General features: G+C 32.6%; 2 protein-coding genes and 2 pseudogenes across 2 annotated transcripts; 2 read left to right on the forward strand and 2 right to left on the reverse strand.

Annotated features, from left to right (window-relative positions):
- The first annotated feature begins 6681 nt into the window (after nucleotides 1-6681).
- LOC120127623 lies at nucleotides 6682-11661 on the forward strand (annotated as a pseudogene).
- LOC120127622 lies at nucleotides 8173-9240 on the reverse strand. The gene is made up of 4 exons (XM_039145481.1): nucleotides 8825-9240; nucleotides 8654-8712; nucleotides 8423-8540; nucleotides 8173-8321 (listed from the first exon to the last, which is right to left on the reverse strand). Exons 1-4 carry the CDS (start codon nucleotides 9058-9060, stop codon nucleotides 8237-8239), a joined length of 498 nt encoding a protein of 165 aa, XP_039001412.1. The 5' UTR covers nucleotides 9061-9240; the 3' UTR covers nucleotides 8173-8236.
- Nucleotides 11662-13224: 1563 nt separating the features above from the next.
- On the reverse strand, nucleotides 13225-16234 carry LOC120127620 (annotated as a pseudogene).
- Nucleotides 16235-16949: 715 nt separating this feature from the next.
- Nucleotides 16950-18969, forward strand: LOC120127624 (mitochondrial import inner membrane translocase subunit PAM16 like 2-like). Its single transcript, XM_039145482.1, has 4 exons — nucleotides 16950-17177; nucleotides 18141-18227; nucleotides 18377-18507; nucleotides 18591-18969. Exons 1-4 carry the CDS (start codon nucleotides 17174-17176, stop codon nucleotides 18717-18719), a joined length of 351 nt encoding a protein of 116 aa, XP_039001413.1. The 5' UTR covers nucleotides 16950-17173; the 3' UTR covers nucleotides 18720-18969.
- Nucleotides 18970-26824: the final 7855 nt, after the last annotated feature.

Raw genomic sequence — 26824 nt, forward strand, 5'->3', positions numbered from 1 at the left:
TGTAGTCGTCCTTTCACCCAAAGTTGAGCTCATCAACACCATAAATGATGAGACCCCCGGTTCCTTCCATGATTCTTCTTGCATCTAAATTGGTTTTCACACATTAATATTAAGGTTAACATGTTGAAGCGTCTAAAGAAGTGGGAGAGTAGTTTGAATTGTGTTTCGTGATGCTCCTTAAAGGGCTTGAGGTGTATCTTTGTGTTTTGAAATTAGAGGCTCTTGTATTGATTCTCAAGTTAAAACTGTTCGAAAAATGAATTCTTTTACATGCATTTAAGAGAATTCGTGTGTTAAATATAGTGGATTAAATGTATTTTCATAATAATTAAAAGGCCACATCACCGGAGCAATCCACAATTTAACAATAGACAACTAAAATAGAAATAATTGAAAATGATTGTAGTTTGTGAGCAAAATAATATGTTAGTAATTTGTGGGCTAATAATATAATTCACCCATAAATGTTTGACCAAAATGATAAACTATGTGAATTTTAAGGACAACTATATCTTTATAGATTTAAATTAAAGATTGTTAGATATCAATAGAAGTGTAAATTATATGAATTTGAATGAATAAAATTATAGTTTTGTTTGTTAATAATTTTGAAAGTATTTATATTCAATTTTTATTCTTTCGAATTTTTAATATTATATTTGTATTTATTTATTTATTTTTAAAGATAGTCGTAATCGTTCATTTTTCGTTCGTGAACATGTTCTTTAAATGTTCGTTTAATGTTTGACGACTAACACTTCGATTTTACCTTTATATTTGCCCTTCAAAGCAAAATAGTTAAACTACACAATTAATCATTGAATTCTTTAAATTTCATAGTTTGAACTCCAAAGTCCACCTTATATTTAATTTAGTTCATATTTTCACTAATATTTAAAATATAAAAACATAAAGTAAAAGGACAACCGAATAAACAAGCTTATAAATAAATTGATAAATAAGCTTATAAACAAGTCAATAAAAGAACTTGTTCGTGAACATAAACGAACCAAAAATATTTTTTCTATTATTCGTTCATTTATTAAATAAATATAAAAATTATGTTCATATTCATTTATTTAACTTAATAAACACATTCACATCCCAATTGCTTCATAGCCATCTCCCTCACTCTTAAGCCGATAATGAATCGCGACGGCAATAACAGCTACCGCGCCGATCATTGCTACCACGGCCCAAAGGATTGTTAACAGCGCAATAGTATCCTGTGTCTGCATTGGATGATCGTTTCATTAAAAAAATCATATGTTTAATCGAAGTTTTCAAGAATCAAAAAGCCTCCTCGCAACGAAATCGAACAGCAAGTTGCCTAACATTCGTAAGAAAGGATAGTTGTGAATCATGTATGATCATTTGAGAGTTGGACGCTTACTTGAATGACAGTGCGCAGGGTGTGCATTGGCTTGGGCAGTTGGTCTGCAACCATTATGTAGAGCAGCCCCATGACTCCGGTATGATGTCTGATACTACTGTAATTCGACTCCAACATCAAAGTCTCCCCTTTCGATATCTCTATGGCTCCCGGTTGAGGATAGCAGGTGGTCATTCTTACAATGTAACCGGCTTCATTTCCCGGTTCTTCTCCCTCCCCGTAAGTCGGTAACGAAGAACACATAACTTGGCCATCATGAATTCACCAAAAATGCAAACAGGCAAAACTCGTCATCATCAGATTATTGAAGTTTTCCGTGTCTCGGACCCCAGGCCAAAGAACTGGCCAAGATTCGGACAAATCCCACTGTTTCTCCCAGAAATGTAATCTGAGCTGTTAAGTTTTGCATGGTGATCAAATTCTGATATTTCGACGCCTTTACGAACGAAGTATCTACCAACAACCCAATGATGCAGATACGTCTCGTGCAGCGGAACAGGATGCCCTGCCTCGACCACTTCTGCATTGAAACTTTTCACGGCAATATGACCTTTCGGAAAGTCGACGTTGTAGTAGAACCTATTTTCCACCGATCCCGGTCCGAGCACGAACTTAGGTGACAGGAAAAACAGAAGCTTGTATCTTATTTTCATTGCCCCAAAAGGATTGTGAATATGGTAAGCACAGTGTTACCAAAATCGTAACCAAAAGCAGCCATCCGTGATTGTGAGTCTCCATTTCCCTGTGATTTCAACCTCTTGAATCAAACCAAATCATGTAATATCTTCTAAGTTAACTACGAAGTTTATGGATTAGAACTCAAAAAGAATTAAGAGATTGTGTATAAAATATCAAAAAGTAATAAGATTGTGTATAAAAATGAGCTAATTGCATTATACGTTCTCAAACTACGTATTTTATTCCAAATTAGTCCTTAAACTTTTAAATATTTTAAATACATCCCCAAACTATAACTATCATTCTAAATTGGTCCTTAAACTTTTGAATATTCCAAATTCATCCCCAAACTATGACCCTCATTCTATATTAGTCCTCAAACTTTTGAAAATTCCAATAACTTCCCCCTAAATAATTCAAAAGTTTGGGGATAAAATCAGAATATTCATAAGTTTGGAGATCAATATAGAATGAGGGTCATAGTTTAAGGATAGATTCAAAATGTTTAAAATTTTAGGGATTAATTTAGAATAAGAATAGTAGTTTAGAGATGAAATTAGAATATTTAAAAATTTAGAGATTAATTTAGAATGAGAGTCATAGTTTGAGGATGTATAGTGCAATTAACTCAAAAAATTCAAAGATTTTTAAAACCAGTGTGAATAACATTTAGTGGAACTAAGGCTGTAAACAAGCCGAGTATGTAATGGTAACTCGAAAATTCGTGAGTCTAAAATTTTTAAGTTTGACTCGAACTTGAAATCATAAACCGAAGCTCGTAAAAACTCAAAAAGGCTTAAAAAGAAAAAAAAATCTTAAACTTAACTCGATAAAAGTCTCAAACTCAAACTTGAACTTAAACCTTAAATACATAAAAACCTATATGGAGTATCAAGTAGCTCGTTTCGGCTTGTTAAGAACTCAAGTTGAGCTCAAACTCGAGTCGAATACATTCGAGTTGAGTATTTATCGAGCATTGACTGAGTCAATATCGAATAGTTCGTTATCTGTCTCGTCTCATTTACAACCCTAGGTGGAACTACTTAGCACAACTAGAAAACAGCAAAATTTTGCTATTGGTGTTGAACGGAATTACATTGAGTCACTAAACCGTGTCTAAAATAAAATTTGATCATTTGACGAAAAACTGAACGGGATTAAATTGAACTATTAAATTTTAATAGGGACCATTTTAACAGGGACTCAAACTAATCCTTTGTGTTGGAGTTTCTTTTAAATTGAGTTTTGGTGGATATTTTGAATGATGGGTCAGTGTTGGAATTAAGGCGGAGTTAAGATTTAGAGTGCACATGCATCAATCCAAACTATTACTAATACTTCTAAATACATAAATTAAATTTTTAAAGACTTATATCATAAGTATGTAAAATATATTATATTTTTTATTTAAGTATTTAAAATATTTTTAATTAAAGTAAGTATATAAAATTATCTTTTTTTTAAATAGATAATTAAAGTATTTTTTAATCTGTAAATCTAAGACCAGTTCAAATATAATACTGGAAATGCAAGCAAGTTCAAGTAAGTGGATGAAAGCAGTCCAAATCAAAAGGAAAAGAAAATGGAAGAACAAGACAAAAAGAAGAAGCCAAAGCGTACCAGAATGCTCTGAGATTACTGACCACCGCCTTGAAACGCTGCCAGGAAATTTTAAGTCAACCTAAAATGTTATGTTTATTTGTGACATTTTAATAACCTTATATTAAATAGTGGCAAAATCAGTGGAATAATGTTTTGAAAATTTTTTTGATCAGATAATACAGTCGAAGGATTATTTGTCCTTCTAGGGCGAATGCTACAGTTTTCATAGGTCGACATGTCTTTCAAACGACCTACGTTGGTCGTCATGTGCTCCAAACGACAGTTACCTAAATTTCTCTAAGTAACACCTATTACCTATATCGGTAATTAGGCTTTTAGCTGAAGACACATTGTGCGACCTATGAAAGTCGTTCGAAGCGCATGACGACCTTTGTTGGTCGTTCGGAGCAGCCGACGACCTCGTGGATCACTGTAACAATCACCCTAAATGAAAAAATAATTCATGAACTACACTACTCCATGATTTTTTCCGTTGCATTATTCTACTGATTTTGCCTTAAATAGTTATACCATAGAATCACGGATTGGAGATGTGGAATGAATTTCAGGAGCAAACTAATATTAAAGGGCCTTCTTTCTTTGGTTGGTGTTAAAAGCAAATTTTGATTGAAATTGTTTCTTTTCCGTTCACAATTGAAATTTGGGCTTGAAGTTCTTAATGGACACGCTTTTCTCTTGAAAATCAAATGATTAGTAAGCACATGGACATTAAAAAAAAGTACATCCGATCTCATGTTTAAGAGGGTATAAAAAGAAATCAAACTATTTAAATGGTTAACAGCTGATTGTTACTTTTAAAAATTTTAAGTTTGGACATGATTTTTGTAGGGATGTTTGAGTGTTTATCATCAAATGAGTAAAAATCTTTCAAGTAATTGTTATCTTATAACCATCTTAGAAATCAAATGAAATTATAGAAAAGTGAGTACCTATCAAGAATATTTTTTTCGAGCAGGTCGTCTTGTATATTTTCTTAAAATTATTTATTTCTAATTTAATTTATGTGTTTTGTTAACCGTCTAAGGTACTATATGTTCATAATATTTCTTAATCATTGACAACACAAACATCATGTAGACGTAGTTGTTCAAACCAGAGACTTCGAGGGAGTAGTTGTTCAAACCAGAGACTTCGAGGGAGAACAAGACTCTCTTTAACCGCTTATTCCACTTTATGAATTATAATATAGGGTAAACTACACAAATGGTCACTAATGTTTAAGTAAGTTTTCGTTTCTCCACTGAAGATTTTAAAAGTAACAAACTGGTCATTAACATTATATATTTATAACAAATCGATCACTCCCTATTATTAATCATTACTGCAATAACGAAATGTTGATGTGGCACGTTCCATTTTTTTCTTTTTCTTTTTTCCAATAAAGTTCAGCCAGTTTACCCTAGTTATGTATGAGCTTTTCATAGAGAATTTAGAAATAAAAGTTATTATATTAGTATACAATTTTTTTTATTTGTTCATTATAATTATTAGTGTTTCCGAGATAAAATAAGGTACATTCTAGCCGCAATTCCAAATATGAGCAGTAGAACATACATAGAATAATGCATACACTGAATTACATTACTGATCATTCTGAGAAGTTAAAACAATTTATATTCTCCATTACAAATTCAGTACAGTTTTAAGGTCCGAAAAAATGGTTGTCTACGACAAAATAAACAAGTACACCCAGAGTTCCAAGCTAATGGCATAACTACATAATATTCTTGCCATGATGCCCATGGTACATTTCTCATTCTGGCCATAAACAAGCAAAGTACCTTCAAAACTTAGAATCTAAATATGTCGAATGCACGAAGAACAACAAACGAACAAGCAGAAAAGAGAAAGGTCCTCACTATCTGTTCTACCATCTGATATAATTGGAAAATACCAAAGTCCTATGCCCCTTGTGAGAAACAAGAACGAATCATTCTATCAAAAAAAAAAAAAAAACACAGTCGACACATTACAAAAAAGCTGCATAAAAGTGACAGACCAAGTTTAGATGCATTATATGATAATGAACTTATTCAAGCAGTTATACCAACCAGTCGACACTAGCCGATCCATATCAGAGATTTGAGGATTGCTTAAATAAATGGTGACGTAGAAGCGAGTCGTGTATCCCCATCACAGATATGATTTCGCATTGGATAAGCTCGTGAAGATTGGCATCACACAATACCACCATTGGATTTGATGATCATGAAACAAGAGCGGAAAGTTCTTAGGAGATTAATTCGGATGCTAGAGAAATAGCCAAGTATTTAAGTTGCTACAGTGAGACTTGAGTTTAATGGGAAAAATCAAATAACCTCGATGATCATGTCACGAGTAATGGAAGGATCTTCCTCCTTGAGTTTAAATAGCCAAGTGTTTATGTTTGTTTATTTATTTTTGAATATATTCATGTTCGGTTGTTTAGCATTCACGAACATATTTATTTGATATTAGGCAATCAACACTCTTTATCTTTTCGTTTGCATGCCAAAAATGATAAAATTAGGCCACTAGTCATTAAGTTTCTTCTATTTCACATTAAACTCCAAAGTTTAGTTTACATTCAATTTAGTCCCTACCTTCTCCTATATTAAAAATATAAAAAAGAAAAGAAAAAAGAGAACGAGTAAATGAGCTTATAAACGATCCAATAAACGAGCTTGCTCATGAACAGAACGACGGAACACATCTTTAATCGAGATCGTTTGTTTATTAAACAAACATGAAAATTTTATTCAAACTTATTTATTTAACTTCACAAAAAAATTATATACAAACAATTTAGAAATAATTCATGAAACGCAGTGTTGATTTACAGGCTAATTTGATTGCATTCCAGTGATCTGATAGATTTTTCCATGGTTTGTTTTTATTTATAAAGCTACTTTTTCAAGGTAACTGCCAACCTCAAATTTCTATTCCTTTCTCCATTATCTTCAGCGCTGTTTGCTGTTCTTTTCCTTCATCAGCTTCAACCTTTTTAAATGGTTTCAGCAGTTAAACCCATCTTCGTCTTTCTTCTATTCATTTCATTCCATTTCTCGGCATTCTCATCGAAACCCAAGGACCCAACGCCATTGACATGGCCTCTTCAGTTCCACTCCGTTCTCTTCAAGTCTTCATGAACAACAGCGGCACTCTCCAGGAAGTCGATCTCTAGTACGACTGGCTTAATGGCCGCAATTTCAACATCATCCAGAACCAGCTCGGTAAGCTCACTTACGACCTCGAATGGGACAACGGCGCTTCCTTTATCTACACTAACAAAGAATGCAGAGTCTTGCACTTCGATGTCGGCATTCTCCGCCCGCGTTGGTACTATGTGTTCCTTTGTAATGTGTGGGAGAAAGTTGGGTTCATTTGGTACTATGAAGATGTCATCACTAAGCGTCCTGTTTACAGGGCATTTTACACTGGTATTAGCTCCACGACTTCTCTTGATACTATTTAAATTGTTTTAAAAAAAATGTACTTTTAAAGAATTTGAAGTTCGTTCATTTGATTGTTGGTGAGAAACATTGGAAATTTTTATGGGGAGTGCAGGTTACACTGCTCATGTAATGACATTTGAAGTGGTAGCTGTTCTTCTGATTATCTTTATCTACAGTCTTATTTATTGACTTGTTTTATAAGTTCATTTATCAACTCGTTTATAAACTCGTTCTTCTGATTATCTTATTTTTTTTTTTAATTTTAAGTATTGGTGAAGATATGAATTAAATTGAACTAATGTGAACTAGGGCGTAAATAAGACGAGACAAATCGTGAGCTACTCGAGATTGACTCGGTCAAAGCTCAATAAATACTCGACTAGAGTTTGAGCTTCAATCGAATTTTTAACGAGTCGAAATGAGTTATTTGATACTCGATCCGAAAAGTTTGCGAGCAACTCAAAAATATAAGATATTAAGATTTTATTTTTTTAAAAAATAATCATTAATAATATTAACATTTATGTGTTGTCTTTTAAAAAAATAAAGCATAAGATTTTCATGTATTTAAAATTAAGGTTCGAGTTTGAGTTTAAGGCTTCAATCGAGTTAAGTTTAAGAAATTTTTTTCATTTCAAACTTTTACGAACTTCAATTCATGGTTTCGAGTTCGAATCGAGCTTGAAAATTTTAGGCTTACGAGTTTTAAAATCGATCCAAGCTCTATTTTAGAGTTTTCGAATCGAGTCGAGCTCGACTCGGTTTGTTTACAACCCTAGTGTGAACTTTGGGGTTCAAACTGTTATGTTTTCCAAGTTTAAGGACCAATGGAATAATTATACCATTTTTTGAACATGCAAACGACCTAAAACTCTTCGAAAATAAATAAAGGAATATAAATACGAGCTTATTTTCAAGCCTGATTCATTTACGCAATATTGACATTCATCAGCTGAAAATTAAACACATAAAACTTCTACCATAGATTACAATCGTGAGCGTCAAAGTAACAAAAGTGGATTGAACTGAAATTCTACAGAAATATAACAAAATCACAACATTGGTCCTGTAAATTCTATAAGATTTGACAGAATTTAGTCGATTTCATTCAGCCGCCAATGGTACTGTTGAGATAAAAGTATAAACCGGCGAGTACTGCAATTCCGACCACAATTCCAATAGGCAGTGCCCTCCTGCATTAGTTTCCAACATGCAACCAAAAAGATAGCCGATCAACAAAGAGAATTAACAAGTGCTGCTGAAGGATTAATGAAAGTTGTTTAAAGGAGTTTACCCAACAGCTTCATCTCTTTTCGTTTGTTCTTTTCGAGCCTTTCTCACATCTTTTTCATTAGCATTTCTTGCCACAGCTGGCTGATATGGCCTGAATCTCCTCTTTGGAGCACCACATACTGCAAAAAAAAAAGAACCATTAAAGATAAACAATGGTAAAAGCTAATGCAGCACTCGGTTTACCAAGAAATTTCAACAATGGTTTCAACTTTCAACTCAACTGGAACCTTACCGGGACAAAAATAACTATCAGGAACTTTCTCAAAGGGAGTCCTCTCATTATATATATACCTGCAACAATCGTCCAGATGATAAATAAATTCAAGAACCCTTGGATCTCAAGAGGTAATCAACAAGTTTAAGAAAATTACAAAGAAGATCAAAACTGGGAGGTGTACTATACCCGCAATCCCGGCAAATATAAGCTTGCTTGGGGGCCACACGCATGGAAAACCTTGGAGCAGCTGAATCAGTGTTAGTGGCAAGACGAGAAGGAAGCAAGAGATGAAGCGATGGAGAAAAGAACGGCGATTTCAAAGCAAAGCGATCATATGGTGGCCGGAGGCCGGCATTGGGTGTTGGAGCAAGTGGAGAATTAACTGTTTTAAAGGGTAGTGTTGGCGCGGCCTGAAGCGCCATTTACGTATTTGCTCTGCTTTTGTTTTGCTTCTTTCTGTTTGCCTGGAGGTGCTGCTTTGATTTTTGAAAGGATTGAAAAAGAAGAGTTGAGAGGAACAAGAAGAAGATAAGAGAGAGATGAATTGGTGTATTTTGGAGAAAATACTTGGAAGCGTGGCTTTCATGCTCCCCACACAAGCTCTTTCCCTACCTTCTTTTTCTTCCTCTTTTCCTAATTTTATTTTCAAAGTCTCGTTCTAGTCCTCTACATTTGTAGTTTTTGTCAATTTAATATTTAAAATACTATGCATATAAATTATTGAAAATTATGTTATTTATAATTTTAAAAGGTAAATTTCATAAAAGATGTAAATATAAAGGACTAAAAAAGCTAATTTACCAAAAATACTTTTATAAATAAATAGGCTATAATTTACCCAAAAAAAATTAGGGTAAATTACACCATTGCTCACTGAACTATATTTTCTCTTCTATTTTACTCACCGTAATTTTAATTTTTCTAATTTACTCACTGAACTTTCAAATTGCTCTTATTTTGATCACTCTTTATTTTCATATGACGTGTTATTTTATTATTATTATTTAATATAAAATAATTTAAAACAAAAATAAAAATAGAAGGTGGTCGGACACCACCGTAGATGTTTGTCGTTCGATCCTAAATTTCATAAGTCACTTCCCCTCAACATCGTGCTTCCGAACCCGACCTCTATTTTGTCAGAAATTGCTCCGAAGTCCATGAATTATAGATTGAAAACGAGGAAACCAAAACATTTTAGTCGATTTTCATGGGTTTTTGGACATTTTCCAGTGAAACAACCATTAGATTCAGACTTAGAGGGTCGAGATGAACCGACCCATGAAATTCGGGACCGAACGACCACCATCTATGTAATCAACGATGGCTGGCGATGGCGTCCAGTCACCTTCTGTTTTTATTTTATGTTTTAAATTATTTTATAGTAAATAATAATAAAAGTGTTATGTCATATCAAAATAATAATAAAATACTTCAGAGTGATCAAAACATGAGCAATTCAAAAATTTAGTGGGTAAATTAGAAAAATTAAAAGTACAATAAGCAAAATAGGAGAGAGAGAGTATAATTAAATGAGGAATGGTGTAATTCACCCTAAAAATTAAGTTAAACTTTCTTTATATTGGGGGTTTGTATTATTTTTCTCCCTTTTTTTCTTAGTCTCTTTTCTTCTTCATTTTTGTGATCTATGAAGGAATCAACTTTGGTGTTAATCGTTGATCGTCGGTATTTATTGTTTTTTCTTTACTTTATTATAGCGTATCTTTATTTTTTTTCTTGTTTTTAATTTTAATAATTATGCTTTTATAGCACGTTTTCTTCTGCCTTTATGATACGTTTTTTTTTTGCCTTTTATGACACGTTTTCGGTCGTTTGACCGTTATTTTTTGTTTATTCTTTTTTCAGGGTTGAATTTAACATCGCCACGACTGATCAATATGATGTTTTATTTGTTATCATGTTGATCTTCCTTGTTTTGGACCTTTGGATTGAATTTAGATACATGATTTATGTTCGTGGATGGTATTTTTACATCACTCAATTCTTATCTGCGATTTGTTGATGATCTTTCAATACTTTCATCCATTTTGTGATTCATTTGATGATGCATTCAGATCTGTTCATATCTATATTTTTTCTGAGTTTATTTGGTTAGATTTTTAACCTTTTCCTTGTATGGTCCTTGGGATCTTAAATGACTAGTTTTCTCGTGTTTAGGAAAATATTTTTATTATGTGTTTAGTTTACGATTGTATTTGTAAACCTTTATTGTAATTTAGATATCTTCTATTTTTAATAAAATTGATGGATTTTATAAGAAGAAAAAAAGCTAATTTACCCTCTTTTTTTATAATTCGATTGATAATTAACAATAAAATTATTAGGGGAGAGTCCTAAATTCTTAAACAAAAAATAATACAACAACAAAACCCTATTCCCATATGTAATGGGGTAAGGGGAGGTAGTGTAGTAGGCTGCCCCCAACGCCAGATTGAGAGCAGCTTCAATGGAAGACCTCCGACAGTCAAGGAAATTAAAAATAAAGATAATAAAGATAAAGATAAAATACAATGCATGTATAAATAAATAAATAAATACATAGTTGAACAGTCTTCATATGCAGTCTTCATATGCAGTCTTCATATGCGCGTCTGTAATAGGAAGTAATCCCTTCGTAATAATCTCTGCATATAGACAGAAATGTAAGTCCCGGCTAAATTTAAAAAGAGGAAACATGAAGGGAAGGAATACAGAGTAGTCAGCGATAGCAAGCTACTAGAAGGAATAAAGTCAAATGGGTTACCACCTAAACTAAGGCAACACTACTCTGCTACTCTAGTTCTGGGCCTTCATAGATTACAATGACAGAAACGTATAGAAGTAGAAGTCATGGAAAACACTACAGAGGCATTAAAAAGAAGACATAGATGCTACACCCCATGGGTGTGACCCACACTACTCGGCTACCCTGGTCTTAAGTCTCCATACTTTCCTGTCAGAGGTCATGTCCTCGGTAAGTGCTAAATCCTTCAAATCAGATCTCAAGCAGTCTACCCACTTCCTCATTGGTCGTCCTCTCCTTCTGGAACCTTCGACTGTAATCAACTCTACCCTCCTGACCGTATCTGACAGTTGTCGCCTAAGGACATGCCCAAACCACCGTAGTCTTCCCTCCCTCAATTTTTCGGATACAGGAACCACCCCCAAGGACATCCTAATTGCAAAGTTTGGTGTCATGTCCCACAGAGTCTTACCACATGTCCAACGAAGCATTATCATTTATGCGGCCTTCATCCTCCTTACGTGATCCTTCTTGATTGCCCAACATTCTGATCCATATATCAACACTGGTCTTATTGCCATTCTATAAAATTTTCCCTTAAGTTTTAGAGGCACCTTCTTGTCACACAAAACTCCAGTAACAGCCCTCCACTTTAGCCATCCCGCCTTTATACGGTGTGTAACGTCATTTTCTACACCCTCATCTTTATGTATCATAGACCCTAGGTACTTGAAACATTCCTTTGAGGGGAGAACGTGTCCATCGATGCATACTTCTACATCTTCATCGTTTTGGTTCCCACTGAAATTTGAACATAAATACTCTATCTTTTCAATATTGATCCTTAAACCTTTTTCTTCCAAAGCATCTTCCAGGTAGCCAGTCTACTATTCAGCTCATTTTTAAACAAAAAATAATACAAAAACTTAATTTTACAAAGTGAAGTATATATATTAAATTTTAAATATGAATCATTAACATAATGTACAATTTTTATTTTTGTATTTTTGAATAATTTGATTAATTGATCTATTGGATAATATTAACAATAAATAATGAAAGTATAATGCAAAAATAAGTGTCTAAATTATATAGTATTTTCACTTTAAGAGTCTAATTTTTTTTGTCAATCTAGGTGTCTAAAGTTTTCAACTTTACACTTAGGTGCATCGGTCGTAATAACATTATATTCTGTCATTAAATAACACGTGTCATGCTCAGGTAATTTTTTATTTTTAAAATATAAATTTTTAAAATTTTATGAAGGTAACACGTGTCATTTAACGATGATAACGGTCCAGACACAAAGTGTAATGTTGAAAACGTTACACCTGAATTTGGTCAAAAATAATTTAAACACCTAAATAAAAAATGTATATTTTATGCATTTATTTTTATATTAACTCAATAATGAAAGATTTTTAATGAAAAAAATAGATTATATTCAACTTAAAAGCTTTGATCTAGATCATTAAACTCAACTATCTAAAAAATGTGCAAAAAAAAGTAAGAATTGTACAATGTTTACATAGATCTTTAACTCTATATATATATATATATATATATATATATATATATATATAGATCCACGTAAACATTATACAATTCTTTTGCACGAACCAAAAATTGAGAGTGAAATTTTAATGTTTTTCTTTTGCACCAACCAAGTGATCTCGTGATCGATGAGTTCTTAGATTCGAGTATCACGAATGTCAAAGGTATAAATCTTTAATATCAAATTATTGAGAGTCGTATTTGAAATGATATTAAATTAGTAGGGGGAAAAATTCAGCTTTTTTCTAGCATCATGCACATTGAGTGGGAGAAATTAAGATTTGATGAATGCTGGAACAGATAACAAAGAACAATCGCATTACTAAAGCCTGCCAAAACAGACCAATATTCTAATGCCATTTCCATTACAGAGATCAACCCTAGGTCGACTGAGCTGAATGCTAGAACGTTTTAGGTATTTGATGTTAGAACTGCTACCAAGGTTTCAGGTCACCGACGGGGCCGGCAGTCCAATTCAAGACCCTTTCACCAGGTTTCAAGTACACGCTCCTGTCATGCGGCAACTTACGAGCAAGTCTGTTCAAGACTAGATGGAAAGCATCTCCGGGTTGAGCAGGCTGGGGGAATAACATTGCCTGCTTCATTGAGGGGATGGAGAGCAATCTCTGCTTTCTTAATATTACTTCAGGTGCGATCGATGCGAGTATCGTGTCCAAGTTGGGGACATCCTTCTCGTTGACAAAAACACCGATTTCTTCCCATGGAATTGCATCAACAAAGGGTAGAACAATGTCATCTGCTATAATAACAGGAATGCATCCGAATATCACTGCTTCAACCAATCTAGGGCTCCAAGGAGCCCACCCAAGTGGACACAAACAAAATACAGCTCGCTGCATACCCTCATAGTATGTAGTTGGGTGCTCATTCGATATGTCAAAGAGTGGGTTGTCCTTGAAGTTCTCCCATGCTGCAGCTCGAGCTCCCCTGCAAATTTGTCGAACAAGTTGAACTCGGGTGACATTAATCTTCAGGCAAGCATCCATAAATAGCATTGAAAAAAGTTCCATCAGATATTTTCATTCTGACATGCGGCAACCTCTACATGGTTCTGTAAATGTTTTCAGCAACACAGAAGCAGGCCCTTAATTCTAATACCATAATTTCCACAGCATAATATCTCGGGTTAACGTGACATGGCAACCGTATATTATCCCAACAACTTTTCTTCCATTTACATCTCATAAGAAAAGTAAAGACCTTTTATCGTTCAAACACCAGTCTCTTAACAGGTCAGCTTGGTGAGACATACCTTGCATAGTAACCACCTTCAGGATCATTTCCAACATCGTAAAACAGTCCGCGGAAGTAAACAAAAATGGACCTAGGAGTTTTTTCAGGAATCAGGTGTGTTTGCATTTTCTGGGGTGGAGCATATGGTGGAATTGTAATTGATCCCTCTTTCAGGCAAACATGATTCCGCTGTCCAAAAGTCTAAACCAGTGTGGCTCGTTGGAGTAAGGGAAGAATCCCTCTTTCAATAGCTTTCTCCTCCTGCAATAACATGTGTGAATAGGTAATGATCTACTCTAAATAAAAGATCCAGAAAACAAGAACCAAATAAAATTCAGTGGAGCATGGCAGGAAATCAAAATAATCAACCAAATCAGTTGGAAAAACGTGTTGATTATCATAGAGGATAGTGCAGGAAATGGAGAATAATAGGAAATACTTGATAATGGAAGCATGCTCCAAAGTCATGTGGCACGAGGAAGAAGTGATCAGCCCCTTATGTCCGGTTCCAATAAGGCCAATTCAAAGAAATAAGCTGTATTGCACTTCTCATTATTCTTGGTGACTTAAATGGAAAAGGGAGGCCATTTGATGTCACATGTAGTGTATACGGGAGTGTAAAACCAATCAGCCTCCTCAGGGTTAAGCGTTCGAACAGGGCTGGATAAAAGAAACCTATGCATGTAAAACTCAGCAGCAAACATGTGGTTGAGGCATCTCGGGTCCTGCTGCAATATCTTCTTCCAACCTTCCAACCGGATCATCTTCCAAGACATCACCAGCACTGCCTGCGAACATGAAAACCACATCAAATTGGTGATTCCACACACCAAATCTGATAGCACGAGAATTTGATTGTTTAGTAGTAAACTTTTATGATACGTGATGCAGTAGGCGAATCAAAACATGTCAATTGCAAAGAACGTAGGAGAGACAAAGGTGCTCAACATCGATTCAACTGACCAAGAAGGAAACTTTCACTGCTCCTCAATCTCTTCCGTCTCCCCTTCGACTCTATATACAACTAACGTCGGACAACCTTCTAAAGGGAAAAAATGTTCCGAAACCAAACAGACCCTACTAAGTAGCTCATGCCACATTTGTGAAGCACGTAATTGAATCTCCAAACTCGTACAATGTTAATATAATTCATATATTCTAAAGTAGTTTGCTTAGAAAGAATCCCTTAAAAATTCCACCTAAAACAGCCCAAAGCAATCCTCGAAATAGAATTTTGATCATCCTATTTCAGATTATTTTTCTAGAAGCAATTATTGCACACTAACCTTAAGCCTAAGTTCATAAATCATCGTATAACAGACCATTTCTGTTCTAACGTTACGAATGGGCACTTCATTTTGGGATTAACTACTATTTTAACCTTAGGAAATATTTATATTTTCACACGAAAATCGGCACTTTTTGGAGAGAAATGCGAACATTGAAATAAAGTGGATTTAAAAAGGATGAATTAATTTGATGTTATAAACAACCAAGCAAATACCAATTCAGCTTGGACTTAAGCAGATCGGAATCAGTAGTTAAAAAGTAAAGAGAACCCAAAAAAATAATTATCAAAATCAATTCCTAAATCTCAGCTAAATGAACAGCGAGATAATTATGGTAAAAAAGGGTAAATCTTACCTGAGATTCTCTCCGTAGGTTGACTACGACCCAGCTTGAAAGGCTCAATCTTGACCATAGAATCGGCAATAAAAAGAATTCCAATAAAAACCCATCTCCAAATCTCCATTCCTCTTCCGAGTCTTACACTTTTAATATTAAACAAAAATAAAGTGGCAAAGAATCCCAGCTCAAAAGAAGAACAATCCCAAGATTCAGCTGCGATCTCCAGCCCCACTCCCAAAGAGAAAATAAAGAGACAAGAAGAAACAAAAGCAATTGTGAAGTCACAAGAACAAGCAAGTCAAAGAAGGTTTCTTATGAATTTCCAGATTTTTAAGGGTGCGAAAGAAATGGGTTTTCTTTCTTTTGACAAAGAAAGGCCAATGGATTATGATAGTAGACAAGCAAAGGTTAGCTTCATTTTTGCTCTTTTTAGTTTGATTTTATATAAATAAGAAAATTATATGATTAGATGAGAAGTCCACTCATATTTCACCAGAACCCAACCATTTTCCATTGTCATCAACCCTCGAACTATATATATATATATATATATATGATTTCCCGGTCTTTTATTCTAACCAAACAAAATAATAAAATACTATTGTCATATTTAATGAAGTAAAAAGAGATAAAGTAATAGGTTATCCTCAACCGATAATTGAGAGCAGTTTTCGTAAAAGATCTCTAACAGTTAAAAAATTAAAAATTAAAATAAAATTCAATACATGTATAAATAAATAAATATATATATATATTTAAACGGTTTTCGTATATAATCTTCATATGATATTTTAGATAAATAAAAGTAGAAGATAGGTTAAAGATGATGTGGGAAGGAAAATATGACCTGATTAGGGAAAATTATTTTAATAGTCATTAAACTATAGAGTAGATTCTATTTTGATAGGTAAAGAAATATGTAGGTAGCTGAAAGCATTTTTACAAAGTTATATTGAATTCAATTGTTAATCTAAAACTGTATCTACAATTTTAAAAAGATTTTAAATGTAGAAAGGTTATCATAATAGAGGGTTTAAAACTAGAATTACACCATTTATTTATTTGTCTTGGCCATAGAGGCGGTGACACGTTTTCCTGGCCCTTTCCTATCTGCCTCTAGGGTTTCGTTTCGAACACCGATAGTTCAAATCATCTGACACTTCTTCTTGATTTACTTTTTCTTTGCCTTTTGTTCTTCTGATCTGCTTCCAACTTCGGAACAACACCGTTTTTTTCACAGCTCTGTGTTTGGTATTGTTTCTCGCTTTGATTTGCTCTGATTTTCCCCAAAGGTGATTCTGTTTTAGGCTTTGGGGATACCGAGTTATCGTCAACAGTAACTTAAATCTTCATCAATGGTAAATGAGCCTGAACCCTGATTTTTATGTTCCCTATACTTTTTGTTGAGATTGGGTGCTTTATTGGTTTTTCCTATTGATATTTCACTGAAATGTGTCATTTTCAGAGGCATGTAAAGGTAATAACGAGATCTATTAGTTTTAAACGACTTAGGGAATTTCATTTTGGTACTATTCTGTGTAAGAACCCTTACTTATTATGCTAGGAATGTTAGGCAAGTCAAAAAAAGTTGTGTGTTTTGTTGGGAAGCACTTGTTCATGTCCTCGAAGTGGTATCTTGAGAACCTTTTTTCGGGAAGGCGTCAAGGGAATTTCGTTCCATGTCGGTAATTTTGTTGTCTCCTCAAACATGACAATGTAGAATATCTTCTGAAGTACTCATCTTATATTTGCATATTGATATCATACTTGCTTGAGTTGTGCGTTAAGAATTAATATTTACGAGCAACTCCTGGTAATATGAATACAAGTTTTAGGATGCCAAGATGTTAGTTTTCTTGTCAAATCTCACCACTAGAACATTTATATTGTTAATGCATTCTAGGCATCAAGCTAGTAATGCTGATTTAGGGGACTTGGTTAGGATAGGATTTAATTGCGTATCACGTTTACATTAGGACGGACTACGCTTTCCGTTTATGTTTTCCTTTTGATAGTTTTGACCAGTTTACCACATTATTCAATATGATGAAATAGTTTGTTGAAGACCTTATGATGTTATATATAATATTTGTAGTTTTGGCCCTAAATTAGTTATCTATTGAAATAGCTTGTCAAAAACCTTATGACAGTACACGTAACTGTTGTATTTTTTGCCCTAAATTTGTTTACATTCAATGGCTCTAGGGTATGTGCTTTGTTTATTCACAGTTTCACATTCAAGAAAATGGGGAAATCTTAGTAACTAAAATAACAGAAAAATGCTATCAGACAGACAGTTAACTGTTTGTGTATTTGTACAGGCTGCAAGAATTCTTGCAAACTTGATTGTTATGGGCTCTGGCATATTGGGAAGGGCAGTATTCCAGGCATACCGTCAGGCTCTTGCAAGTATGTCTTGTCTTTCATATGTGAAGGCAACTTTTCTGTTTATTGTTTTTTTAAATAAAAAATAATTATCATAAATTTATATTTACAAAATTTGCATGCTATGTTTTAAATCCTCGAATTGATCATTACTGCTTTGTGCTTGTTTGCAGATGCCTCGAAATCTGGCGTTGCTCAAGAAACAATGCAGAACATCAGGAGAGGAAGCAAAATTGTGGCCGAACCAGAGGCAAGGCAGATTTTAGGGGTTACCGAGCATTCATCATGGGAGGAAATCTTGAAGGTTTGCTAGATAGTCTTACCTGAGATATTATACCATCCCTTTTATGAAAGTTTTGATGAAAGCTTTTCCATGAACTAACGCAGAAATACGACAACTTATTCGAGCAAAATGCGAAGAATGGGAGCTTTTACCTGCAGTCAAAGGTCCACCGAGCTAAAGAGTGTTTAGAAACAGTATACCAAAAGAAAGATCAGGGAACCCCAGATGTATAATTTTGTGGAACATGTTACACCCAGACTGATCACTCAATTCAATTAATTGAATATCATTCTGAATCTTTACCGATCAGATGATAGCTTTAGCTTGTAACTCCTTGGGCGTCAGCTGCCCAGTGGGCCGAGTTTGTTGCAAGACGGCAGTGTTTGAAACACAGTATGCTGATGGGATATGATGAACATGCTACATTATTCTCTGCATAATATTTACTTCTAATAATAATTCTATAGCATTATTTCTGTTCAATATCCTTTACTTCTTTGAAAGGCGTAATTATATATATATAAAAGCCCAATAATTCTTTTTTTTTGTTGAAAAATACCCAAACCAGATTTATTAGAAAAATCTCTCTCAAAGTAACACGTAAGACCAACTTTCGTCTTACGAAACGAGCGTTAAGGCATTGCTTTTTACAAGGTGCGAGATACGTCAAATGGGATTTTTCAAACAACACAATTTAATATTGGTATTTAATTCCTAGTGTTACTCATAATGCAAGATCCTTAAGATATTGAATCGTCTCGAGAAATTTATCGTGAGTGGTATTCAACATAGCTCGTATTTCGAAAGAGCGAGGTATGTTGTTTTCATCCCAAATCATAGGTGCTTAAAGGCATGTCTGGGGGGCATATTCGGGTATTTAATATCAAAATTTTCGTAATTTATAAAATTAGAGACGTAGTATTTGAATTTATCTCTCAGATAAGGCCAATATCGAGACATACAAGATATCGTAAGCAAGTTAAAAATCGCGTTGAAAATAGTCTAAAGCTTGTTTTGTGCATGAAGAAAATGCTAAAATGGTTTGGTAGACATATTGGAGGGAGGTTTTCAGTAGTTAATCTGAAAAATTGCATAATTTGTAAGAGTAAAGGTGAAGTATTGTAACTTATCTTTCAACTGATAGTAATATTGGCACATACGAGGCATTCTAATCGGGGTAAAAATCACGTTCAAAATGATTCCAAAGCTTGATTTTTTACATGAAGAAGATGCTTACATGGCTTGATAGGTATGTTCAGAGCGGAGTGAAAATCATATTGTTGAAGGATAATTTAAACAAATTATCCTCTTAAAGCTTAATTTACATGAAAGACTGTTCTATCTCAAGAAGACATCATGTCCTGAAAACATTTGGATCTTGCTTGAAATTTGTTGCAAGTCGGCTAATGTTTTGGGTTTTAAAATCAGCTTCAATAAAATGTTTGGGCTTTGGAAAATAAAACTCGGCCGGACAAAAATTAGGTATTACAGGCATAATTCATACCACCAACTACCACTTTGGCAAATATATTACAATAATCTATGTACATGTTATGCTTCTTGTTTTTGGAACCATGAAGTAATTTTATTTTGTAACATTGTATATATACAGGGGATGTTGACCATTGGTATTGTCCATTTATAACAAGCTACTTTTTATGTTGTTTTACTAAATATTATGTAATTAAAAATATTATGTTCATATATTATATAACATAGAGGTTATGTTATTTATAAATATTATATAGTAACAATAAAATGATTAAATTAAATAATAAAATTAAATGATTAAATTTAATTTGAAAATGAATACATACCTCACTCTTTAGAAAACGTGAAGTATGTTAAATACCACTCGTAATAAATTTCTCAAGACGGTTCAATATCTTAAAGACCTCACGTTCTGTGTAACGCGAGATATTAAATATTAATATTAAATTAAGTTATCTAAAAAGTGTGTCCACACCTTGTATAAAGTGAGGCCTTAACGTGCGTTTGGTATTTGAAAAGTGTGTATACATATGCATTTTAGGCGATATTAAAATATTATGTTATTTATAATATTTTAGATCGCTTTTTTTTAGTATTATATTAAGCTGCCTCCCCCCTTCCCTCTGCTAGGCAGGAAGGCCTCGTTGAAAACTCTTTGTTGTTGCCTGTGGCATGGGAAAGGGGGAACATGAAAGCTTTGTCCCTGGAAGTAAGGGCTAAAAGGTGACTTTGTTCCTGCATGTTAATACTTATAGTTCTGTTGGGTTACGTTTGGATGGGATCATTTCTTTTAATTTTATATTATTTTAAAATTATTAACAGTTGAGATATATAATTAAAAGATAAAGAGATTTTTATGGATAATAAAGATAAAAAAAAGTATAATTTATATTAGGGATGGCAATGGGTCGGGTCGGGTCGGGTTTTTGGGCCACCCGACCCGACCTGAGAAGAAAGGGTTTTTCACCCGTGACCCGACGAAATTAAGGTTTCACCCGACCCGACCCGACCCGAATATATGACTTAAAAACCCGACCCGACCCGACCCGAAATAATAATAAAAAAAAATTTATTCAATGAAAACAGTGACTTAATTGAAAAAAATTATATATGGAGGGACATTATTGTAATTATCCCTAAATATATAGGATAAAATTATATATATTTTTTGGGTCGGGTCGGGTCGGATTTTTTTCACCCTAAACCCGACCCGAACAGTACATTTAAAAAAACCCGACCCAAACCCGAAATTTTTTAAAAAAAAATCCGACCCGATCGGGTCGGATCGGGTCGGAACCCGTCGGATTCGGGTTGAGTTGCCATCCCTAATTTATATAGTCCTTTTCATTTAAGCAATTAAAATACTATTTGTGAAAATAAATATTTAAAATTATTTTCTTAGTCAAAATAAGTATTTAAAATATTTTTTTATCAAAATAGATACTTATAATATACATTTTTAGTTTAAGTACTTAAAATATTCTTTAATTACTGTCATGTGTCAACTTTTTAAAATTTAGATGGAAAAGATTAAATAATTTAAGTGCTTATTTTGATCAAAGATATATTTTAAATCAAAATAATAATTTTAGATATTTATTTTGATAAAAAAACAGAAAACATTATATTTTAAATAATCGTGTATGATACAAATATGATTTTAATCTCTATTACTTATCTATATTAATATGAATAAATTAGGTTTGAGGGAAGGGAAGTCTTGACGTTTGATTAGTTGAGAGAGGAATCTGTTTGTCTATATACATATTATATAGAGAGGTTACAAAAGGTCAACAACCAGGCTGTGCATTGGAACTTGATGAAGTTTTCATGATGAGGTTCATGAATTTTTCCATTGGCAAGATTTTTTGAAGCACGAGAAGATTGATTACATGTGGTGATAAAAACTCAGAAACGCGTCCCCCGACAACAACAACAACAACAACAACGGTGACATAAAGCTGGACTGTAATAATTTTTTGTTGACATTCAGTTCTCCGTCTACAACATGTTTCCACCCCCACTCATTTGTACTTCAATGCTTCTAGAATCCATTCAACCACTTTTGGATTTTTATTTAAGATAGACTTAAATGTATCTTTGACTATATCGATATTATCGAGTTATCTCTTAAAATATTTTTTAAAATTTAATTAATTACTTTATTTGTTTTAAACCGTTAACTAAAAAAGATAAATTACATATTAAGTAATTTGAATATTCTAGCAGTTTCATTTTGATTTGATCATCTAACTATTATTTTTTTCAAAATCATCACTAAGCTTAAATTTTTGTTCTATTTTGATCATCTAATTTGATTCCATTTATTTTTCAAATTTGTAATGTATAAGAATCATTTATATCCCAATAAAATTAATATATAAGAATTCATTTTTATCTTTTAACAAAATAAATATTAAAATTAAAATTAACTAAATAGTAGGCTTATACACTATAATAATATCTTGTATATTCAATTATAATGTTCATCCCTTAGTTAGCTGGGAATTTGCTTCAACAGCACAGAGAACAACAAAGAAAACTATAAAACCCCACTCATAGTTTTGAGTTTTGACAAAATATGTTTGAGAACTAAAACAATCTTATCATAGCACTGCAAAAGAACCAAAGCAAAATTGCTTCAACAGCACAGAGAACAACAAAAAAACTATAAAACCCCACTCATAGTTTTGAGTTTTGACAAAATATGTTTGAGAACTAAAACAATCTTATCATAGCACTGCAAAAGAACCAAAGCAAACACATAAATGGGAAAAAAAAAGGATAATCATTACTTTGTTACACTCTGGGAAAAATTGGAATAAAGCTTCCTAAGTTGATCAGGCCTTTGATTCCCAGGTTTCCCGTGAACGATGGTATAAATATCCTGCTTCAACAATGAAGAACTCTTCCTCAACTCTTTCTGAGCTTCGCGCCATGTCTTAGATTCAATCAAATCTTTGACTCGTATTAAAGCTTTTTGCATGATTTTGGATCCCGTTTTATGCTTCTTCAATAGTCTGGTCTGCTACCACCATACGTTAAGTTCAAGTCCATATGCAGTATTCTCTTCCTTTTTCATTAGTAAAGAAGAAATTACTATTGCTATGGGCTGGACACCCACCCTTCTACTCATGTTTGAGTGAACAACCGTTTTCGCAGGCTTTTCGTTGCAGTATTTCATCCTGTTAGGTTTTCCTGAATGAATAAAAGTAAAGAGTATGGTGAGTTATTTTCCGAACTTAGAATCTGTCTTAATGTCATCATTCCATTAAATTGTATCTGAAACACACACACACACACACATATATATATATATATATATATATATATGAATTTTAGAGACTTGCCGTATTATTTCTGCCAGATTTGAACATTAATGGTTGTAAAAATGATAAGTGCTCAGAATTAAAAAAATTAATATTATAATATTGTATGTATTTAAAAGATAAAAATGAATTTTTATATATATTAATTTTACCATGATGTATATAAATTTTTATATATTACAAATTTGAAAAATAAATCGAATCGAATCAGGTGATCAAAACAGAACAAAAACTTAAGTTTAGTGATGATTTTGAAAAGTAACATTAGTTGGGTGACTAAAGTGGAACTGCTTAGAATAATTAACTAAATATGTAATTTAACCTTACTTTTTTAATACAGTTAACGGTTTGGAATAAACGACGTAATGATTTAGACTTTAAAGAATATAATGTCTCGAAAAATATTTTAGAGAACAACTCGATATAAATGATATACATTAAGGGCAATGCATTTGAACCTTAAGGCTACTTGCTTTACTTGTGGGGCAGTCTAAACCAGATTCTTCATTCTTTTCTAATATTAATATCTCTACTTATTTTGTTGCAAAAAATAAAATTATTATTATTAAAAATGATATATTATCCATTTGGTCATTAAATTATTATTATATTTCTATTTTGATCATTGAATACAATGGGTTGATAGTTGAACAAGAGAGGAAGTTGAGTGGAAGAGTTGCCGCAAAGTTTGACCCCCACCGCCAAGGCTCTATGTCGCCCAGCATTTGGTTCTGCCGCTCCCCCGTCACTTCATTTGCCTTCGGCTCCATGTCGTTTCTCTCGCGCGCGCAATTGCTCATCTCATATGTCTCTCACACACACACATATATTTCCAACTTTTTTTTTGTTGTAGCTCCCGGTTCCTAAGATTTTGTCTTGATTAATTTGGATTGACTCGAATCGCACACTTAACTTTTAATGGGTTAATCTCCCAGATGAACTTTTTCGTATACACAAAAACTCAAACTTGAAAACTTACTTAAGCGTTATCAAACTACTTACCACTTGAAACTAATCTCTTTGATATTTCCAAACATTTTAGGTTGGTGTATTATAGTTAAAATGCTTACCAAGTGCTTGTTTATTGATTTGATTGTACAACACTCACTTTTTTTAGTTCAAAACGGACGGTGCCGAAAAGCAAAAAGAATTTGGGAATAATTAGGGTGAAGAAATAAATAAAAGATTGGAATATTTAGGACATGATGAGGAGAGGTAGGTTTAATTGAACCGACAAAATGCGACACTCCAAAGGTTAGCTTTACTTTGACGTTTCTACTTCAAACTTTCTTCTTCTTTTTCTTCTAAACTGAACTACCATATACTGGAATGTGGTTACTCAAAGTATTCGGGCACGTTAATTCTATAAGTCCATATGGATATGAGATTCATTTACTGTTAGGCATAATTAAATGGGTAAATTATATGTTTAGTACCTAGATTATTAGTTTTGGTCTGTTTTAGTGCCTAAACTTTCAATTGTTTTTAAAATCATACATAAAGTTTAGTTTTTGTTTCATTTTAGTACCGTTGTTCAAAATTCAACGTTAAATTTGAAAAAAAAATAGAAAGTTTAGGTATTAAAACGGACCAAAATTGATAATTTAGGTATTAAAGGTGTTAAGTTCTTAACGGTGGGTACTAAAATAAAATAAAAATTAAACGTTATGTATGGTTTTAAAAAAATTGAAACTTTAGGTACTAAAACGGATCAAAATTGATAGTTTAGATACTAAATGTGTAGTTTATCCTAAGTAAATAGTGATACGATATTAATTATTACTTTATTTTAATGAGATGAAACACTAAATCTAATACATAACATCTAATGTATGTTAAAGTTATTTTATTCAAAATAACAATATCCATATTATGTAAATTTATATTAAAAATAAGCTATTTTATTCAAAATTAATGGTTGAAAATAATAGTAAATGTTGTGTTGAAAATATCATATAATAAAATTAAATGATAAAGTTGAATTTAAAATAGGATAAATTACACCTTATTCTCTGAACTTTACTTTCACTCCTATTTCACTCACCGTACTTTTAATTTTTTCAATTTACTCACTGAACTTTAGATATTAACTTTTTTTTATCCCTCGTTAATGACATGGATTATTTTAATATTTACTCATATGACATGTCATGTTTTTATTAATTTTTTAATATTATTTAGAATTATAATAATAATAAACTTAAAAATATTAAAATATACATCCAAACTCTAAAAAACAAATCCCACCACAACTTTCAAGTTTTCATGGCAGCTTCGCGTGGGCCGAGTTCTTCCGCACGTAATTTGGGGATTAGGATTTAGGATATAATTTGAGAATTTGGATAAAATTTAAGGATATAATTGTAACTTTCAAAAAAAATTTTCTAATCCTATTTGGTATTAAAAATATTAATAAAATATGACATTTCATATGAGAAAATAATAAAATAATCCATGTCATCGAATGAGTGATAAAAAAAATTCAATGTGTAAAGTTCACTGAATAAATTGAAAAATTGAAAGTACGGTGAATGAAATAGGAAAAAGAGTAAAGTTCAATGAGTAAGCGTGTAATTTACCCTTTAAAATAATATTTAATAATTTATAATAATTTTTTTTTATAATATCTAATTTTTTATTAATCTAAATGCTTTCAAGTAGTAGTATTTGTTTTAAAGACTCTCAACCATTTGATAACAAATGCTCAAATACCCTAGAGACTTTGGTGTTTGAACCTGTAACCTCTAAGAATAAGAACTATTCTTTTAACCTTTGAAGTAACATGGTTCGTATTTATAAATATCTTATTATGTTAGTATTTTATTAACTTGTTACATTAAATTTAATCATAAACTCAATATTAATAATTATATCCCTCTATTATAAGTAGTTAAAACGATAGCAATCCAACTACTTTAGATACTATTCTTTTAGCCACCATAATAAAACAATATTACTTTTATTTTTAAAATGATTTTTTTTTCATGATACCTATCTTTTTAGAAAATAAAATATAAGATAAAAATTTATGTTAGTAATATTAAGAATAATAAATTAATCAAGTTATCTTGTTCCATTTGGATCTCCTTTGTGCTCTCATTTCTTGTCTCCTGTATTTCTTGAAATGATAGTCTTTTCTGTTTATCATACCTGAAAAGTGTCTTTTTGTAAACATTTATTTCAGATATTCATCATGGTTTGAATATGTCTTCATGCAAGTTGAATCCATTTGAATGTCTAAAAGTGGTGAGATATTTCTATAAATGATCTAATTAAAACGAAGTTAATTTAACCACAAGCCTACATATTTCTTGCGTGTGAAGAAACTTGCTCACCCTAATATTCTTGCATTTTTGGTTCAAGGTTAACCTAGTTCATAAAGGGAGCTTGGAATAATATAAGAGAACGATATAAAATTTCATGATGAAACCAACGATTCTGGAATTGGTAAAAACTTGAAGGTAAAAGGAAGAAAAAAGTTGGTACAAGGGTTTTAAACAAGCCAATCATTTAAGATA

The sequence above is a fragment of the Hibiscus syriacus genome, unplaced genomic scaffold (assembly GCF_006381635.1).
Source record: "Hibiscus syriacus cultivar Baekdansim isolate YM2019G1 unplaced genomic scaffold, ASM638163v2 tig00110469_pilon, whole genome shotgun sequence".
Taxonomy (NCBI): Eukaryota; Viridiplantae; Streptophyta; class Magnoliopsida; order Malvales; family Malvaceae; genus Hibiscus; species Hibiscus syriacus.

Bases quoted from the DNA above. Each gene is read 5' to 3' on its own strand.
- LOC120127622 (XM_039145481.1), bottom strand. From the start codon at position 9,060: ATGGCGCTTCAGGCCGCGCCAACACTACCCTTTAAAACAGTTAATTCT. The intron at 8,713-8,824 runs GTATAGTACACC...CGATTGTTGCAG, and splicing joins TATATTTGCCGGGATTGCGG to GTATATATATAATGAGAGGA. The intron at 8,322-8,422 runs GTAAACTCCTTT...AAACTAATGCAG, and splicing joins AAAAGAGATGAAGCTGTTGG to GAGGGCACTGCCTATTGGAA.
- LOC120127624 (XM_039145482.1), top strand. The intron at 18,228-18,376 runs GTATGTCTTGTC...GCTTGTTTGCAG, and splicing joins ATACCGTCAGGCTCTTGCAA to ATGCCTCGAAATCTGGCGTT. The intron at 18,508-18,590 runs GTTTGCTAGATA...GAACTAACGCAG, and splicing joins CATGGGAGGAAATCTTGAAG to AAATACGACAACTTATTCGA.